Source organism: Charadrius vociferus, unplaced genomic scaffold (genome assembly GCF_000708025.1).
Source record: "Charadrius vociferus isolate BGI_N301 unplaced genomic scaffold, ASM70802v2 scaffold2558, whole genome shotgun sequence".
NCBI classification, from domain to species: Eukaryota; Metazoa; Chordata; class Aves; order Charadriiformes; family Charadriidae; genus Charadrius; species Charadrius vociferus.
The window spans coordinates 73993-94477 of NW_009649566.1; the positions used below are offsets into that span (position 1 = coordinate 73993).

General features: G+C 38.1%; 1 protein-coding gene across 1 annotated transcript in view; it reads left to right on the forward strand.

Annotated features, from left to right (window-relative positions):
• Positions 1-780: 780 nt before the first annotated feature.
• Positions 781-20485, forward strand: part of TERT (telomerase reverse transcriptase) — a 32688-nt gene continuing 12983 nt past the window's right edge. The window contains exons 1-8 of the mRNA XM_009890069.1: positions 781-2749; positions 5417-5612; positions 9426-9615; positions 13072-13254; positions 14532-14693; positions 15071-15166; positions 17210-17295; positions 20069-20182. Of these exons, the coding sequence (XP_009888371.1) occupies positions 781-2749; positions 5417-5612; positions 9426-9615; positions 13072-13254; positions 14532-14693; positions 15071-15166; positions 17210-17295; positions 20069-20182 (2996 nt within the window). The remainder of the gene's footprint in view (positions 2750-5416; positions 5613-9425; positions 9616-13071; positions 13255-14531; positions 14694-15070; positions 15167-17209; positions 17296-20068; positions 20183-20485) is intronic.

Sequence of the window (20485 nt, forward strand, 5' to 3'; positions counted from 1 at the left end):
CATCAGACCCGGCTACCTCTTCTGGGGGGTGGGCGAGCGGAGTCCCGGTGGCAGCGGGCGGTGAAGGCAGGGGGAGGGCTGCGTGGTCCGGGCCCCGCCGGCGCTCTGCTCGTACCGCTGTGGGGTAGGAGTGAACAAACCAAATATGGCCGGGGAGCAACTGGGGATGAGAAATGCCCCTTTTCCCCACTCTAAGAGAGTAGAGAAGAGGTTGGGTGGGGCGGGGGGGAAAACTGGTTGCAGGTCGGTGTTCAAGCAGAAGAAATTTTAGGGAGGAGAGACGGCTTTTGTCTGGGAGCTGCTGGGTGTGCGAGCGAAACCGCGCTACGGTAGGAAACAAACGTTGCAGGCTCATTGATCAGGTTTAAGAATGGTGAACCGAGTGGTTTAGTTGAACTTTTATTTTACGTAAAAGGAAATGGAGGCCTCAAGAAAATCAGTGTGAGTTCCCTGGAGGTTAGAGCCTGCGTGAGCACGTATCTACGAGCACGTATCAACGAGCAGAGTGACCTGAAGGTCTTGGAGTCTGGATTGCTGAGGGAGCCCTGGGGAGTAGTGGAGGGTGTTTCCTGGGCATGAAAACCAGGATCAAAAGGGCAGGCATTAAAAAGACTTCCTTAAAGCTGTAGGCCCATGTTGCTGTATGTAAACATCTTGTGGTGCACTTGAAAAATCTTCTGGTTTGGGTATGGCGCTTCTAAATCATTAATATTGCCTTAAAAGGTTTTGATCTTAAGGTGATGTCTAGGACTATGTATCTTGCACATCTGTTTAAAGCATATGTTGTGGGTTTTGCAAGAGTCGGTGATAAATGCTAATTTTCTTTTTTCTTTCTTTCTTCAGTTATCTAGTCAAAGTGAAGTCATCACGAGAGTCGTTCAGAGACTGTGTGAAAAAAGAAAGAAGAATGTCCTCGCTTATGGATACTCCTTACTGGATGAAAACAGTTCTCATTTCCAAATCATGCCGTCTTCAAATATATACAGCTACCTACCCAATACTGCAACAGAAACTATTCGTATCAGCGGCCTCTGGGAAACACTGCTGAGCAGGATAGGGGATGATGTGATGATGTATTTATTGGAACACTGTGCAATCTTTATGCTCGTTCCCCCTAGTAACTGTTACCAAGTTTGTGGGCAGCCAGTTTATGAACTTATTTCACATAATGTAGACTCATCCCCGGTGTTTGTTAAACAAAAGTTTTCAAAGCATAAACGTAGTAGCTTGCTTGACTATATGCAAAAAAGGCTTATGTTTCATAGACAGTATCTTTCAAAGTCGAATTGGTGGAAGTGCAGACGAAGACTTGAAGCTAATGTCTCCAGCATGGGAAATAAAAAAAATAGCAAGATACAAAGTTTAGTGTCTACTTACCAGTATTCTGCAAAAGCTGTTTCTAAAGTAGGCAAACAGATCAGAATGGTTAGTGAACATCTGGGAAAACAGAGTAGCTCCAACCTATATTTGTTGCCTGTGGCACCATCTTTAAAAAGGAAGCTTGACAGGGAGGAACTTGAAATTCCAGCTAAGAGGGCAAAAGTAGAGGACAAAGTGAGAGAGGAAAGGGCTTGTAATCTCACTCCCGATGTAAACCAAAGTAGTTCCAAGAGAGATGGAACTGGGTATGCAGCATCGCATTCTGTAAGTCTCATTAAAAAAAAGCACATTTCTCAAAGAAGTAACAGTGGTATGTCTGGTCCTTCTTTAGTTCACACGTCTCGTGATGGGAAGAAGTTTGCGGCAGGTGAAAGCTCTTTTCTGCGAGGCGTTCAGAGTAACAAACCTTTAAAGTCCAGCATTGAAATGCAAGCAGAATCCAATAGGAATGGAGTAGAGATGCATATGTACAAATCTCAGTTGGAGTCTGTACAAATCAAACCCATGGAAGGTATTTCTTCAGTTTGCAGAAGGCAGGAAAGTCACCTAGCTCATTTGGCAAAGAAGTTACCAAATAAGCTCTTGCGTTCTGCATTATATGTTGACAGGAAGTTTCTTCTGTATTCTCGCAGAAGTTTCCAAGAATGTTTTCCTAAATCATTTTTATTGAATCGCTTGCAGGGCTGTCAGGCAGGTGGAAGAAGGCTTATAGAAACTATATTCTTAAGTCAAAATCTGTTGGAGCAAAAGCACAACCAAAGTCTGCCACACCACAACTGGAGAAAGAAGAGGTTACCTAAACGCTACTGGCAAATGAGACACACATTTCAGAAACTGTTAAAGAACCATGGAAAGTGTCCTTACTTGGTTCTCCTGAAAAAAAATTGCCCTGTTCGGATATCTGAAACCTGTGTGAGAAAAACTGAGCTGCCTTGTCAGGCAGCCTTGCCTGGGGAAGCAGAGGTTCACCAGCAAGCAGGACAGTTTGGGAAAGAGCCTACTAAGTGTGTGACAAGCAGCGAATGTGAATCAGGTCATGCTGATGTACCAGGCAACTTAGGCACTCCTCTTGCAAAATCTGTGTGCAGGGAGCCGCAGAGTGAGGAGCACAACCCAGGAGAGGTGTGTGATTCGGCGCTTGGGGAGCTCCTCAAGCAGCACAGCAGCCACTGGCAGGTGTACATCTTTGTGAGGGAGTGCCTGGAGCGGGTCATCCCTGCTGAGCTTTGGGGTTCAAACCATAACAAGTGCAGGTTCTTAAAAAATGTGAAAGCATTCATTTCCATGGGGAAGTTTGCTAAGCTTTCGTTGCAGGAGTTGATGTGGAAGATGAAAGTGAATGACTGCATGTGGCTTCGTCTAGTCAAAGGTACTGCTTATATTAAAGAACTAAGTGGCGGGGGTGTCAGATGACTGGTGTTCGCGTGGAAGGGAAGGGTATTGAATCAGTTACTGGGTTCATTGGTAGTAACCGTAGCTGAGAGAGCAAACCTAGTAGTGTTTGTAATTGGTGGTGGAAGAACACTTTAAGCCTGTCTTCTTTCCACAACTTAAGTTTTCATTGTTTTCATTCGCGCCTTTTGTGTTTAATAGGATGACATTTTCATAAACGTGAATTCAGAACCTGAGTTTTTCGACAAAACTCTCCACCCCTACCCTGCAAATTGCAGTAACTGAAAATTCATTAAGTATGACCTAAGCACATAAGGAACAAATGTAGTCTGCCTGTTGGTTACTGTAAGCCTTCAGAAAGAACTAAAGGCAAATCAAGACACTTGTAGTGGCATGTGTTTCTAAGGTATGGGAGTGAACTTTCATCCCACAGCGTGGTATCTCCCTGCCTCCCCCCCCATTAACCCTGCAAGAAATGTGAGTATGGGACCCGTGTGATACAGGGGTTGCCCACCGAGCCCTTTTGTTGGAACAAGAGGCCATTACTGAACACTACTTCAGGCTGAGTAGTTGATGGTGCAGAGGTCACCTGGCCGAAGGCTGTCATGAGGGCATCAGCCGCTATCTCCAATTTCCATATGAGTCCCTTCTGTTTTGATATGAATCCCCATCTTTTCAGATGATGGCAGGTAAATCTTGCTTCCTTGAAGAAGTCTTTCCTCAGACACTATGCTAGGACTTAAATCTAGGCTGAAGCTATGGTTGACTGCTGTAGGATCTAATGCATCTTGTCATTTTTCTGTGCTTCCGTTCTCCATCTATACAATTTGGATTGCACTTCCTTAACTGGTATGTTTGCAGTATTTATTCTTACCTGGTCATGTAGTTGTATCCTACAGTAATGTGAGCTGAAAATGGTATTCCTTTTTAAAAGGTGTGATAAGGTTCTGAAATTGCTACAAGTTCTTTGCAATGTAGGAAAAAAAAAAAAAAGTCTGATCTTTGAGAACTGATGTCAAAAATAGAGGAGGTTACACTTCCATAAAAAACTGTTAATTCTAGCAAATTATTGATTCTTTATTCAGAAGCTATGGCTCAAAACATGGTTTTCAAAATGCTGAGGAGTTAAAAAAAAAAAAACCCATTGTAAAAGAGACATGGTCCATAGTCATTTGGAGCATCTTATCTTACAAAAAAATGTAATACCCTCTTATTTTCTGGCCTTATTCCAGGAAAAGCAATGCATAGGCTTGATTTTAATTTTCATGAAACTACTCCCTTGTGCTTGAAGTTTAAACGCACGTTTAATTGCTTTGCTGCACTGTAGGTGGGGTTTTTTTCTTTTCTCCAAAAGTAGTAGCAGTGGTTTCTTGTCAGTTCCCTGAATTGTAGTCATCATTTACATTTATTGTCAAGAACTTAGAGAACAAATGATCTAGTTACAGGACAGCTACTTAACAACTTCCTGATTTAGTTTGTGTACTACAACTGCATATTGGAACTCTTCAGTTAGAGAATTTTCTAGCAATCATTGGGCTTTTTCATTGATGTTACCTGGCTTCTGCTGAAGTGAACACTGTTTTATCTCTTTATGGCAGTCTTTTAGGCGCTGTAAATACATGAAAATGTCTCCGCCATGAAGTGCACAAAACCCAAACAGGGTAGAGAACTGGAAAGTTATTTCCATTTCATAAGTTTCAGTTTTAAGCCGCAGCTCTGTTGTGTCAAAATTAAGCTGCTTTTAACACATCTGTGCCATAATTGTGATTTGTGCTATTCAACTAAACTAATATGTCTGTATAATTTCTTCAGATTATCCTGTTGTATTTTGCTAAATTCTACTCTTTGATTTAATTAGAAAGAGTACTATTGGAAGTTGGCAAAAATACAGTGTTGTAGCACAGGGTTTTATTCCCTATTCACCTACCCATATTTAGACATTGCTACAAATCTAGGTGGCCTTAAATTTGACAGTAGCTAGGAATGTTCTGGGTTCATAATTTTTATGCCAACTAAATATTGTAAGTGCTGACGGACTTAGGGTCTTTTGTTTGTTTTTATTTTTTTTCTTCTTTTTTTTTTTTACTGGAGCAATAAGTTCTATATAGGATGTATGAAATAAAGCCTAACCCTGAAATTAATTTTCATGTAATTGGGAAATCTGAGTATCATTCTCATCCCCAAGTCAGCCCAGTTAAATTCTGTTATTTTTACAGTATACCTAGGTATTTTTATTCTTTTGCTTATTTTTTAAAAAAAGTTTTATATTGTAGTAGACTTATTTGCATTTTACCTTTCCTTTACAATAATCGTGCCTTTGTGCATTAAAAATCTTGCACAATCAGTGTTGGGGGAATAAAGTAAGTCCTTGGGCTACTAATGGCATGTATTCGTATCCTGTATGTCAGTTTGTCACTGCTAATTAGTTTCTATGTTTCTACTTTAAGCTTGGGTCACATTATTTAATGCCAGTGAAAATTTGGAGTGGCATCTGTGCAATTGTTTGTATTTGCTTTTTTTCTTTCCATTAACCTCAAGCCAAGCAAAGAGCGTTATGTGTGGGTTTTTTGTTTGTATGTTCTGCTTCTGTACTAATACAAATAGTTGATACTTACTGTAACTACCTTTGAATTGTTTATTGAAGGTGATCACTTTGTTCCTGCCTATGAACATTGTTTCCGTGAAGAACTTTTGGCTAAATTCCTGTACTGGCTGATGGATACCTATGTTGTTGAGTTGCTCAGATCATTTTTCTATATCACCGAGACCATGTTCCAGAAAAACATGCTTTTCTACTACCGAAAGTTTATTTGGGGCAAGTTACAGAACATTGGAATTAGGTAACATTAGAAAAATAATCAAACATTAGTCGAGTATGTGGAAATCTCATGTTTTGTAGTGTAAAGTTATAATTTGCTTTAATTTATTGTACATTTATCCTTCTTCTATTTGCTTAATTTCCTGAAAGAAAATTCAGCTTATGACCGTAGTATGCATAGCTTATAAATTCAGAAATGTTTTGTGTGAGAAAAGTGATGCAAATTTAGAATTCTGTGGTAGGAGAAGAGAAACCTTTGCAATAACGAAATCCACTATGAAAAGGATTTTGTATTTATAAGTCAAATTTTTATACCTTTTTACAATGAGTGAAGCATAGTGACAGAATCCCAAAGTACCCTTGGGAAAGTTAATATTAAAAATACTCAATCTGCTTTTACTGCTTTAATTAAAACAAACAAACAAACAAACAAAACACCTCTACTGAAATGTTGTAATACTGTATTCAGACAGTAGCCTTGAGGTTTTCAGGTTGGTTTTTTTTTTGAAGGTTGAGGAATTTAAAAGCTGCATATTCTTTTTTTTTTTAGTGCGGCTGTGGAGTTCCATGCTATCTCTTTGGTCTTAAAGATACATCCATGTATTTAATTTAGGGTATTAATTAAGATCAAATTTTAAGCAATTAAGTGAGAAAATAGGAAAGATACGAAGGCAATTTTAATGAACAGTGCTGTGCACGCATGTCCATAGTTCACATCTTTTGGGTTTTCATTATAAATTGTTGGTGTCTGAGAGAGCTTTGGAACTGTGCAAAATGAGCATACCTGATGTCTTGTGTTTGAATAGCCGTTTGATATGGTGAACCTTTTGTATTCACAGTGGTCTGTTGGTCTGCAATGTTGTATGTGTGATTTTCCCCCCTCCTGCCCCTTCGCTCTCTGATTTTAACATTGGTATCTCCAGTGCAGCTCTTCTGAATATGTGTTTGCACTTAAGGGGGCCTCGATCCTGTTTGCAGTTGTAGTGCAGAATATGCAATGTAGTGGTAGAATATAATTTTCAGTCCCACATATTCTGTTTGTCTTGTCTTCAAACTAACTGCCTTAGTGTTGCAACTAGTGTTTTGTATAGTTTTAAAGTACTTGATGATATTTTATGGCAAAAAGTAGCCTTTGAAGTACAAACTTCTACGTAATAGATATAATGGTGTTTTTAGTGGGGTATGTGATTAAAAGAAAACAAATATTTCCGGTTTTAGTCCTTTTGTCTCTATGCCCAGTTTCCTAGAAATTCCCAACGTGTAAGGACGAGGTGTTCTGAACTCAAATAGACCCTAATCTGGGCTGATCCCATTCCTTCTGGTTTCCTCCCCAGAAATTTCCCCACTGTGCAGGAAGCCCCTTCTCACCTTTGCTTCGGGAAGTCCCTGAGCTGCAGATTACTGGAAGCTGGGGAAGCGTCCCAAGGAAGCACTGCTGCGTGCTCGCCAAGGGCATGCTGTAAGGACAGGGTGTTTGCTGTTGGCTATGGGATATGTAGCTATGTGGACTTTTAGTTTGACCCCAGCAGCTGCACTTAAGCTTCACTCACAAAGCTAGGGCTTTCAACACTGCTTTTTTTGAGCGTGCAATGTAACGTGAGATCTTCTACTAATCCAGTGTGCTGCATTCATACAGGTGGCAAGCTGTCTCCTTCACATGGGAAGAGAGAAATTGGGGTCTAGAGATAGTGGGAAACATCTGTTTAGGGCTGCCTCTGCTATTTTGAGGCTATCCAGGTACTATCCTCCCCTAACCAGCCAGTGTTTTCAGGCGCTGTTGGTGAATTGGTGCCAAAGGCTGTTAAGCGGTTCCCATCTTCCCTGGAGGAAGAACATCTGGTGGCCTCAGTTGTTGCCCTAATGGATGTTCTGTGGTTGTCCTGGTTCTCCTCCTCAGCTGGAGCTGCTTGTGGTGATTGCTCTGAGGTGGCTGGCAGGAAGGTGTTCACAGCCAAGTGTAGCCATTGATGCCTTTCCAGTTCTTTCGCATCCTCCTTTGAGAGGAAGAGAATGGATGGAGGGACCATCCACTCAATTTCCTCAAAGGTGCAGTGCTTAACAGCATTGTGAGTGTGCAAACGAGTGCAGAATAGTTCAGTGGCCGCTACATTAGTGCACATTCAAAATCCTTAGCACTGCTATAAATGCCGTGAAATAAGCAATGAGTGTTGCTGCAGGCAAAATGACATCCAGTTCTACAGCTGGCAGTAAAGATGAAGATCTGCCAATAAGTGGACTTTTTCTTCGCTTTTGAAGGAAGTCATATTTTTTTATGCAGTGGTTGATTATTTTTTCTTCCCTCCAATCTTAAATGTGAACTGGAAAGGGATGGAGATTTGACCATTCAGTTCTTTCTGTTGAGCTGGAGTTCTTTGTTTTGTCTTGGTGATCTACCTAATACTATAGTACATAATGTTTTGTGGGTTGAAGAAAGAATTTAAGTCATACTAAATAATAGTGATTTCTAGCTGTGGAAAAGGGATCTTCTGTCCTTTCTGCTTTACTTTGGGCAGCATCTGTACCAGGAATTTAATTTGAGAGTTTGAATATAAATCCTCAAAATATTTGCTCAGTAATAGCTCAACTTGCCAACCCTGTATGCTCCTATACCTTCTAGGTGTCATGCGCTGCATCACTCGGATCCCGACAGTCCCAAGCAGCTGGATCATTAGCTTGTATGGGAGTTGTGTTGGCATACAGAAGAGAAGTATTGTGTGCCTCTTTCACCTGCGTGCTTGGCTACTCGGGTGTCTGCTAGAGCGTACTTGCCAGGTTTCCACCATCCATCCACTGCCTTTTGTGATAGCGTGGCCTCCTCTTGCTAAACCAGCCTGTTGGTTTGTGTGGGATGTGAAAAATATGCATGCAAGTTTAGATTTGTGCCCCCTCTTTTGCGGGGATTTGAATTGTCGCACTTTACTTCCCAGGGGAGTATCCTAACCACTAGGCATTAGGGCTTTTTGAACTGGCACATTTTGTCGTTCTGAACAATGCAAGCAGTGCAGGAGATTGTAGGGCGCTTTAGCAATACATCTTAAATAAAAGCTAGGGCTTTTGTTCCACCTTCTTTTCCTGCCTCATTGCATGGGCAAGTATTGATTTGGACTAAGCTACACAGAACTGTAAATCCTGAGGGGATGTCTGAGGGGGAAATACATTTCCCAGTAAGGTGAACTTACGGAGCTCAGAACCCGTGACTTGGGAGTCTTCCACTCTTCATTATTTTCTGCTGTTCACTTTAGCTGATGCCTGCTCAACAGATCAATTCTTTTGCATCATGTTACTGGATACCTAAATGCCCTTAAGTTGTGTATGTATCCTAGTATCTTAGTTCACTATAACTAATAAGTAGTAGGTCCCCTAAATGTTGGGAGTACAACATCCCATTACAGCGTGTAAGTCTTTTCCTGGATCTTTCTTAATATAGTTTTTAGAAGGTTCTATTCAACTTTGTTAATGTTTTTCAAGCTTCTGAAACCATGAGTAATATCCAGCTGCCTGTTGTCTTGCATAAAAAATATTTCATAATGTTCAAATGTACTCGGCTAATTTGTGCTTAAATTTTCATTTGTGTTAACTAAGATTTTTTAACATTATCTTAATTTGCATCAAGCAAAAAATGTGTACTGTCTTATTATGATATTACATTGTCATTAAGATACTGTGAAATTGTTCTGAAATTCAGATTTCCATGTCACTTTCTGTGGAGGTTAGTATTTGTAATTACCTTCTTAGAAAAATATTTGGCTTCAGTTATCATAAAGAGATAAAATGTTTTAATTTTTCTATTTCTTACTTTCCTATTGCTTACACTGAATGTGTATTTGTATTTTAGAAACCATTTTGCCAAAGTACATCTACGTGCTTTATCTTCAGAGGAGATTGAAGCTGTCCGTCAAAAAAAATATGTTCCTATGGCATCAAAGCTCCGGTTCATTCCCAAAGCAAATGGGTTAAGACCCATAGTAAAAGTGAGCGGTGTTGTTGAAGCACGAGCATTCAGCAGGGAAAGCAGAGAAAAGAAGGTTATTTTCTTTTTTTATGTGCGTTTGATGTAGGCAGCTAATAAAGTGAGTGCGGCTTTTTATGTTATGTAAAACTAATTTTAACATGGTGAACTGGAACATTCAAATCGGAATGACTGAATGGGTCTGTCGGTTGCAACTTAGCTTCTTCCTTCCCAGTGCGTAATTACCATTAGCTTCCAATTCCAGAATCACGTACTTCTGTTTACAAGCCTGTCTCAAGGAGGCAGGAAATTATTCTAACAGAATGGCATGGCCTGTTAGGTGTTTGTGTTTTCTTTCTCTTCTCTTTCCATCCCTTTCCCTTAGGCTTGCTGACTGTCTCTGGTTGTGGTAGGCATTGGCCCTCTATGGCAGTAAAAGGATGGGAATTTCAGATTTTCCGTATTCTGAACTAACATGTTGCATTTGTTTGGCACACCAGAGGGTGAGGGACGGATGAGTCTGGCCTGTTGTGATTTACTTGGACACTGATTGTGCACATGGATCAGCTGGTTGGTTGTTGTGCTAGGTCAGCCCAGGGCGGCGAACAGTGGTGAGTTGGGTGTGTTAGAGGAGAAGGTCTAAGAAGGGCAAGGAAGCTGGGTCGAGCGTAGTGGGAAGATGGGAAGGAAGCTGGGAATTACTGTGGTGTGGGAACAGAGACAGAACACACAGTGCACAGAATAATCTATTTAACAGGCCAGTGAACCACAAGACGTAGCGGGAGCCCAGTTTCACTATCTTGCATGACCGTGTTAATTGCTTTTCCTTAAGGCTGAGTCCTGTTTAGTGCTCAAGATTAAATGTTGTCCAAATGGATGAGAGGTCAGTGGCTTCTTAGTACTTACTGTTCAGTACACAATCCCAGACCAGATTTACAGGGCATCAACTAAAAGCTGTTCTCAAGTGTTATTTCTTCATAGTCTTTCTGTGACAGTCAGACTGTCAAATATGAGACTATGCATGCACTTAATTTGGAAATAGCTGCAGTGCTTTAAAGGGGCCATTGCTCCTGTAACAGATCTGGCATAAAGGATGATGTGAATATACTGAAGAAGATAAAGGTTCAAAGTCAACCATGGTAGCTGGTCAAGTGGTTTGAGCTAACCTGGCTGCTATGGAGCTGAGAGGGAATATCGCTACCTGCTGGAGAGTGCAAACATCGGACTCCTCTTTGAGAATGCTGACAAACAACTGAGGACATAAAGGTCTTCAGCTGTTAAACAACCTCATCTGTCTAAACTAATTATGAAGCAGAGAAAATGATTTTCATAAATCCATGAAAGAGAAGTTGGTGGCAGTAGTACCTTTTTTTCTCAGATAGTAGGCTGAGACAGAGAGAAGCATCTAGTGTAAAACAATCATCTTATTCATTAATTCAGGGATTCCAACCTAATGGAAGTGATGTAGTCAATCTTTTGGAAAAAAAAAAAAAAAACCAAAAAAACAACTTACGTGGCTACTCAGTTTGTTTCTGTCATGGCTTTCTATCCTGCACTCTGTTCCAGTTTTTCATCCTGTACCATATCCAGCTCGTTTCTGCTCTCCACTTTCCTCCTAGTGTTTAAAATGTAGAAAGAAGACAATCTTCCAGTTCTTTCTGTCTGACAATATTCGAGGTTTTGGAATTTGGAAGCCAGTTTGGAATTGTAGGGGTAGTCTTGGCCAGCTTCTGTCGCTCAACTGTGGAATATATCCAGATGAATTGCCAGAGAGAGTCTCCCAAATATCCAGCAGAACAGCTTCTGATTCTTGAGCAACTCCCAAACTTTTCTGCAAAATAGCTGGTGGAATGAGTCTAGTTCTGTGAATTTATCCTCACATCACTGTAGATTTTGGGTTTGTTTCACAGGTTTTACATACTTGCTTTACATCCTTCCACCTTTTTTGTTTGAACCAGTTTTTGGCTTTTTTTTTATTTTTAATGGGAAGCTCAAAGCACTGGGAGGCAGCAGGGTTCTAAAAGATCTGATTTGTCTGCAGGTTTATAGTCTTTTACTGCATTCTGCAGAGATTCCAGCAGATCTTTAGGTTTTGCAAGAATGTTAACTTTGTGGATTGGACCTGTTCTGGGGAATTAAGAGGCTCGAGGGAATTCCTTCTAACATGAAAATGACGTGCTACTGTGAATACTGCAACTACAGGTCTCTCGGGTCTAATTCAAACTGGGTTTACAACCAGTCTCAATTTTCTTTTATTGACTCGCTTGCTAACAACCATATGGCCATCAACTTTGTGAAAAGGTGAAGGTGTGTTTTTTTATGAAAAAACAACCAACCTGGGATAGGCTCATTAAGAAAAAAAGAGGGAACTTTTCTGCTGATGATTACTTTGATCTTGCTGCTTCTGTTTACCTTTGAGCTACATCTCTACCCTTTTCACTGTTTTTCTTGGGAACTTGGCCTATAACAGAAAAGATACCACTGCAATAATTCAGGATAGTGTCTTAATTTTCAGCAATCTTTGTTTTATAAACTGGTCAAAAACATTCTGCAAGATCAGCCAATGAATGAACATAATTACTTACCTTATGTAAAACAGTGAAGTTGGACCAAGTTGTTCTGGAAGCAGTGGCAGTAGTACACTGAACATTTTTGGTGTGCTTTAGTTTTGCCAGCTTTTCACTGAAACTGCAATTGATTTTTTTCATTGCAAAAATAAATGTTTTCGGATTAGTTTGAGTACTTCCATAATCAGTAATTTCAGTGTATCGATATCGTGATCACAATACTACCGTTGAGAGTAAGGAACCTGTTATGTTCTGTGTATACATTTTGGAGGATTTCTCTGAAGTTCTAGTCTGATTCCTAAATCTGCTATGTGCACAGTTTGTTTCATTTCTTCAGTTGTATGGCTTTCCGTTTCAACATTCCTTTGTTGCCATGTCTGTCAATATTTTTTTTTCCTTAAGATGTTTACAGACCTAATCAACCTGCAGGACTTTGCTGCCACTCTGGTGTGTTTTACTGTTCCCATAGCTGAGAGTTAAATGTTTGCTAACGTACTTCCATAAAGTACCTCCAGAGGCTGAACTGATGGTGCAGCTGCAGTTAGCCTAACGTGTCAGGGCACATGTTCTGTTTGCTGTTCTTGTTGTGGTGATAATCTCTAGTGGAGAGAATGAAAGATATTTAAGAAATTGCCTTCTAATTGGTGGCAGTTTTATTTGCTGGAGTCCATTTATTTATCTCCTTAACTATTACACCTTGATTTCCAACAGACAAGTACAGAAAAAACACGTTTTCCATTGGATTTGAATGTGGAAAAAACCCCATAATCTCTGAGGCTGTTTTGTCACTTTCAGGTAGTTACTGCAGCTATATTCAGAGTTTCTGAAAACTGCAGTTAACCAAAATAATATAGTAAATATACAAATTCATTCTCATATTTCATTTAAATGTGAAATGTGTGTATTGCACATAATTTAATATGTTTCAACGTACCTTAAAGTGATTCTCTTTGGTCTCCTTTTAGATGCATCACTACAACACTCGACTGAAAAATCTATTTAGTGTGTTAAATTATGAACGGACTGTAAACACCAGTTTTATTGGCTCTTCAGTGTTTGGGAAAGATGATATCTACAAGACATGGAAGAACTTTGTTACTAAGGTTCTTGAATCAGATGGTGAAATTCCTCATTTCTACTATGTAAAGGTATGTCTTTTTAATTAGATATTCAAAGTAACTTTTCAAAGTCAGCTTGTGCAGATACTTTTGTAGCTGTAATAGCTGCGATCTGAGTGCATAATTATTTATTTTTCAAAATAAACTTTTGTGCGTACCTAACACAGACTCTGGTTGCTTTTGGGAAGTGGGGGGTTGGTTGGTATTTCAAGGGGGATGTCCCTGCGGTAGTGCTTGCTTTACTTCGATATTTTTCTGTCCATATTTCTGTCAGGTAGCAGCTCTTGTTTCTGCACATGCACTGGATTTTTGCAGTTACATTTACTTGGGTATAAAAATGGGACAAAATTATAAACTCAGATATGCTTTCAGGACCATCTTCCCAAAGGAAAACCAGGAAAAACTTGCTATGCACATTTGATTAAATTCAGCATCTTTTTAAAAACAGGTCTCTTCTATCTCAGCATCATTAGTTTCTGTTGAAAATGAACACTTGAACTCTAGTGTCCGGCCAACAAGTTTCTTCTCCCACTTGAATAAAATGAGTGCTTGTCATATCCCACTATTTGAAGGAGATTCTTTTTAACACTTGTTTTTCAGTTATGTCAAGCAGGCAACCTTTGAATTGAGGTGATTTATATAGATGTATTTAAATTACACAGTTTTATATGTGTTATAGTGGGGCTCCTCTCTTATGCTTTCATATGTGAGTTGTCATCCTGTACTGAAAATACTTTCCGTGATTGTCTCGTTATCTCTCAAGCCAAAGAATCATGTCATTGATGTAGTTCTCCTAAGATTGTTGCTTCTTCAGAAGGTTTTGAATTTTTGACTATGACAAGTAAAAGCAGAGCTAAAATTGCAGTGTGAGGTTTAGGAAGGGTAAAACCTCTGGGTTTGCAGCTTTCCAAAAGCCCAGGATGCCACCTTCATGATCATATGAAGAGGAAGGTTTCTTAAAATATTCAAACATTCAAATGTCAGCAGTAAAATGTAGTTTAATGATTGATAATTCAGTGTTAGATTTAAGGATGTATATGGTATCATCTTCTGTTAATAACAAGAATTGTGCTAAACCTGATGGTTTGGTTATTTCTTATAAGGAAAAACTCACTGATGAGTGATTGCAGATAGCAATGAGTTTTTGTTTTGTCACAAATTTGGACTGAATGATGCAGTGATTTCACTCCTATGTGATTTATCCCTCAATCTTTTTTACATACTACAACAATACTTTTCTTCATACTACCACAGTGTTTACAGTGATACTGATGAATACATAATGGAAGATATTTCTTCTGTTTCAGGCTGATGTGTCCAGGGCTTATGATACCATTCCTCACAATAAACTCATCGAAGTGATTTCACGGATCTTAAACCCTGAGAAAAGAACTGTCTACTGCATACGGCGCTATGCTGTGATTATGGTTACCACAAGTGGAAAGGCCAGAAGGTTCTATAGGAGACATGTATGACTTGCTGATTTCTTCTATTTGCTGCTGTAGATACATTTTGGTCCAAGTAATATTTTTGTTTATAGCTTTTTTTAGTCACAATTTGAATTAGGCAATTACTTCACAAACCCTTTTTTAATAGTGTTGGATATTTTCCAGAGGTAGCTAAGCTTCTTTTTATTCCTTACTTTTTATTCAGTGTTAATAAGAATAAAGATAAATGTGTTGTAGAAATAGAGTTATGTGAGAGAGAGATTTCATTTTAACAATAGCGGAATTGTTGGTTTAAAACAATGCATTAAGGCTGGCCCTTTGACCTTCACTGAATAAAAGAGTCTGGTACTGAATTTTCTGTTGCTTTTGTCATTTATTTCTTTACACTCAATATATAGGTTTCTACTTTCAAGGATTTTATGCCAGACATGAAGCAGTTTGTGTCCCAGCTTCAGGAGAATACTTCATTGCAAAATGCAATAATAGTTGAACAGGTAAGTATTGGGAGGCTGTTTTCCAACTAAAAAAGAAAGCTACAGAAGAATTGGAGGAAGATTGGGATTTTTAATTGAAAGTACATGTTATGTGGTGACACCACCTTTCTTCTGGTTATCCAGCACCTTCCGTAGAAAGATTTTTGTCATCTCTTCTTTGATGTTTATAACAGGCTCTCAGTGTTCAGTGGAAGCAGTGTGCCAGGCAAGAAATCTGACAAAATATCCTTCTAGACTTCTCCCAGATTTTCTCAGCATCTCCAACTTTCATTTTAACCAGTGATTTTCTTTTCCTTTCCTAATTTCTTGTTGCAACAGTTCTCAAGTGACAAATTAACTGTCTAGCAAAGGAGAGTTTCAACGGTTACTATCTCCAAAATGTACAGGAGTAAGAACGAGCAAAATGTATTCTAAGATAAGTAGCTAAAGAAATAGATGTGGCGTCTTGAATAGCAGACTGCACAGAATAGAAAAATTACTTAAAATAAGCTTTTTCTTTTTTTTTTTTAATGATTATGTGCAAAGGTTGATAAGAATGAACTCTTCTTTAGAAGAGTTAAAATGCATCACAAAACAAGATCAACTCCTGTATTTTTTGTTTAAATAGTTTTCTCACTTTCAGTGAATAAAAGTACAGTTAAAAATTATATGTATCTTAAATTTACTCCAACTGATGCTTTGTTACAAGAAGCAAGCATCCTTCTGTTGTTTTAATTCTTGTGCTGTAGAGAACTGTGCTAATTCCAAATGTTTGTTCTCAAGACTTCCTTCTGTGCAAGGAGAATGACAGAGAAAGGCAAAGAAATAGATTATATGCTCAGTCAGTTTCTTAATACATTTTACTGCTTGGCATCATGGGGATCCATGATAACAACCTACAAGATTCCCAAGCATCAGCTGACCAGACAGATATTTTGTCACTGGCTGCTTCCTCTTTAAATTTTTTCTTCTAAACTTGCCAGTGGAAAATTTTTGCATAGGGTAATTTATGCTTCTAACATACAAGTAAAACGATCTTGTATATCTATGGACATAGGAGTAGAATATACAGTGTGGGTGGTGCACAATTTCAGAATCCTACAAAGTGCAGAGAGCCTAATGAGTACACGGGTGAAAATGAAAAGTAGGTGGATCTATGATGATGGTGATGTGTATGTAGAATTTTTTTGTTCTTTTTTTCCAGTGGATATCTGATTTAGATAAGTATGCTAGATATTACACAAACAGCAGCATTCTGTTTCAAAAGACTTTGCATTTGAAAACAATTTGTGTTTGTGTGACAGTACTTTAAAAAAAAAAAGTATTCTGATAAAAGTATCATGTCAGCCTGGGTGTCAGTACCACAGGTGCGTTGTGTTAGCTTTTCAATACAAATAACTGTGATCTCACATGGCTCTATCAAAAGCTGGGTGCATTTGTCTGATGCCTAATCTGTGCAAATAGGAAGTAATGTTGCTTTGGTTCTCATGAAGTAATAGTTAAAGGGATTTAAACTGCTCTAAATTAATTTTTTATTACATAATTTTTAAAACAAAAAGCTTCCTATTGGATGGACAGTCATGCATGGAGTCGTTGGTAATATGTGGCACAGAATGGGTTTTGCAGCAGAACTGGCAAGTAAGTGTATCTATACTTGTGGAATTATAAAGAACATGACAGTTACAGAAATGGTTCTGCAAGGTAGAAAGTAGCCAAAAGAGCGAGGTCTCATATATTGTGGTAATCCAATATAATATACCAAGACTTTAAAAAGTGTTTTTAGATGTTGTATTTGACTATTTTCCCATGTAACACCAATCAAAATTGCTTTTCTCCTAAAACAAAACAGAAAAAGAACTGCACCATTCATTTGTTGGATGTAAGCAGCTTTTTAGCGTGTGTATTCAGATCTTGGTGTTAGGTGTGTTGTTTCTTACCTTAGGGGTTTGAGCTACTACAGTCTAACTATTCGTAAAGGTTTCTCTTTCTCTTGTAAGTTTATACTATATTTTTAATTTCAGTACATTTCTGAAGTAAAAATCTTGTGTTTTGTTCCATTTCTAGAGTTTAACTTTTAATGAGACAAGTTCCAGCCTGTTTACTTTTTTTCTTCAAATGATACATAACAACATCCTGGAGATTGGGAGCAGGTAAAAAAAGAAGTTAGTTTTTCTTTGTGTAGTGCGCTTGGGGTTTTTTGGTTTGCTGTTTTTTCTCTTAAGCAGGATACTTTTAATTGGCTTGGGGATTTTTGATAGCTGTCTTTTACATATTTTTATTTCATATTAATTTGAAATCTGTTTATCAGTTTAAGCTCCATAAAAGCATGAAGAGTTTGGAATCAAATTTGTATTTGAGTAAAATTTCTCTTTTCCAACTGGATGATGTTAACTATACACAGAATGCATTGTTTGAAAATATGTAACCTTCTTCATTTAAAACTGGAAAAGTAGTTCAAAAGAAAAATACTTTAAAATGTTGGAATCCATAGTGGTGAACAAAAGCAAGGTAACATCCAAACAATCATGCAAAAGCCTTGTTAGTCATTTCCCTGTAGTGCAAAATTAAACCTTTTCTGCGTGGCCTTGCTATTTGGCAAGTTGCAAAAAAAAAAAAAAAGTCAATAACAGTAGGAATTAAAATTAGTGACAATTCCAAAACTAGGAATCAGATGTTATAGAGGGTAGTAATGCAGATTTCTTCTGGTGTTGCTAGAAATGCTGATCAAGTTTTGCCTCTAGGTGGGAAATGTGTGTACCATGTCTAGAAAGCAAGTACTTACATGATCTTTATATTAGCGTGAGTAGCTTCTTGCTCATGAAAGAAGTGCCTTTATTTTAGAACACTTTGTCTCACAGAATTGGGGGGGGGTTGGAGCGGGGTTGAGAGAAAAGCTTTCAAGGACACAAATAGAAGAGTGTTTATAGGTTTTCCTAGCGCTGATGCTTATACTGCCTTTGGCAGGATCATGAGAGTGCTTACGTGGTATGCGGATAATAAGGACTAACTGACATCAGTGTGTTTAATAAAAGTTTAATAGTTTTTAAGAAAGCACACCCTGGCAAAGCCAGTTTCACACTTCTTTAAATTCAGTCACAGCTTGGCTGAAAAAAATACTGTTTGTCCTGGAATGAGTTTGCCCTTTTTAAGTAGCTCATTCTCATTTGTTAAAAAAAAAAAGAGCAAACCCCAAACTGCAAATAAGTTTAGTAACTGAATATAGTCTTTACCTGATGGTTCTCAGAAAGCCATCACTGTCAACATTCACTTGATGTTTTGAGAAAAATGCTTATTGTTGAGCTGAGAACCTAGAAGGAGTCTTTTAATGCCACTTATTATATTCATCAAAAGTCTGGAAAAACGTAAGGTTACTGCTAGAAAAAATTGCAGATGACTCAAAACACAGGTAAGATCACTGCTAGAATGTAGTATGTGGCTCTTGTGTCCAGTTGCATAATTTCATTCTTTTCGGTTTCACAAAGCCATTCATGTAGTAATGGGAAAATGGACTTTATAATATAATATCTCACTACTTCAAAGGAGTGTTGTGAAAATAATTCCCCTGGGTTTTGTGAGGCATACTCATTCTGTTGCTGCCAGCATAGAAAAATCCACAAGGTAATGGGGAACTCTGGCTTCAGTAGTATATCTAGATGTGGTACATTACTATGAGTATGTGTGGTCTTATATAAATAACAAGGTGGGGAAAGTATTAATGAACGTCCCCCTGGCTATGCCTATATGAATTCTTTGAAGCCATGAGGAAGAAATGAAGTTTACTCTTTTTGCAAAATGATAGCTGGCTACTTCAGTGAACTTCTCAAGGAGGGGGGAAGTTGAGTATAATTACAAATAATAAGGGTTAGCATTTCACAGGATGTAGTGTTTTTTCTTAATTAGAAGTAAGATAGCTTCATGCCTGAGCAGTTAAATGAGGAAATAAATGTGATTTACAGTATAGCTGGGATGTATAAAATGAGATCACATGCTCTATTGGGCTAAGCCATCAGAAATTTACCTAAAATTAAAGTGATATTTGTTTGTGGAAAAACAAAACAAACAAACCCAAGAAAATATTTTCCTTGGCCAGATCATACTGTGCAAGTATAAATGAAGAATAAACACCTCAATTTAAATTATTGATTTAAATTATTTCTTACTTAAACATTTTTACTCTGACTTGTGCTGTTGAAAGGGGTTTGGTTGTTTGGGGTTTTTGTTGTTTGGTTGTTTTGTTTTTTTTTTTTTTTTCAGAAAACTTGGCAAGATTTGATAGTGGTGAACATTTATATTTGAATTTAATGTGGATGTCTGCTGTTTCTGAGAAAAGTTGGAAGTGTTCCATCTCAAAATCCACCTGAATTTAATTCCTGATGTTGATGTACACTATGAGCTTCAACCTATGGATTTGTTAGTGGTCACATGCTAGGAGCTGTCTGGATAATAATTAAAAATAAATAAATGATAGTTTGAAAGATTTGTCCAATGCACTTTTTCTTGTACAAGAACACGTATTGTGAAGCTATGTAAGACGTAAAATACATTATACTTACAAAGCTTAAATGAAGGGTCGCTCTGCAGCTGAAGGAGGAAGGAGGCATTATGATTTGCAATCAGTTATAAAGTGTCTTTCCTTTAATGACAGTTGTCTACTGGAGTTCATTAATGAGAAAGGAATATGTGTATTAGTGTGTTTTTTCACTGTTTAACTTAAAAGTTCTGGATCCGTATGTAGATTCCTAGAGGAAAAAACAAATAAATTTAAGGCTAACTGGCAAGCAGGTAGGATTTTTCTTATTGAAACATATACGTTATACTTGAAAATAAAAAGTAAATGTTTAACGGCTATTGGAATCTTCTTGTTGCATGTTTTGATTATTTTTTTCCCTGCTTTTTTTTTTTCTTTCTTTTATTCTTTACTAGATACTACTTACAGTGTTGTGGAATTCCCCAAGGCTCTATTTTGTCAACCTTACTTTGCAGCTTATGCTATGGAGACATGGAAAATAAATTGCTCTGTGGAGTACAGCAGGATGGGTAGGCATGCTATGTTTTGTGCTCTTTTATAGTGATGGATAATATATACTATATGTGGTTTTAGTATATACATAGTACATATTGTGTATGTGTTTATAATATATATAGTGTGGTGTATGTGTGATACTTTTTCTGAAGCTTAATTTTGAATTTTAAGGATTTCTGGCTCTCCATTAAGAAGTGTGGTGCACACAAAGATCTCTACAGCTTCAGTGTCACTGCGGTTATTTTGTGGGGGAATTTCCCTGTTTGTCATCAGACTGGGAAGAAAAGTGATGAAAGGAAGCTGTCCCAAATCTGTGG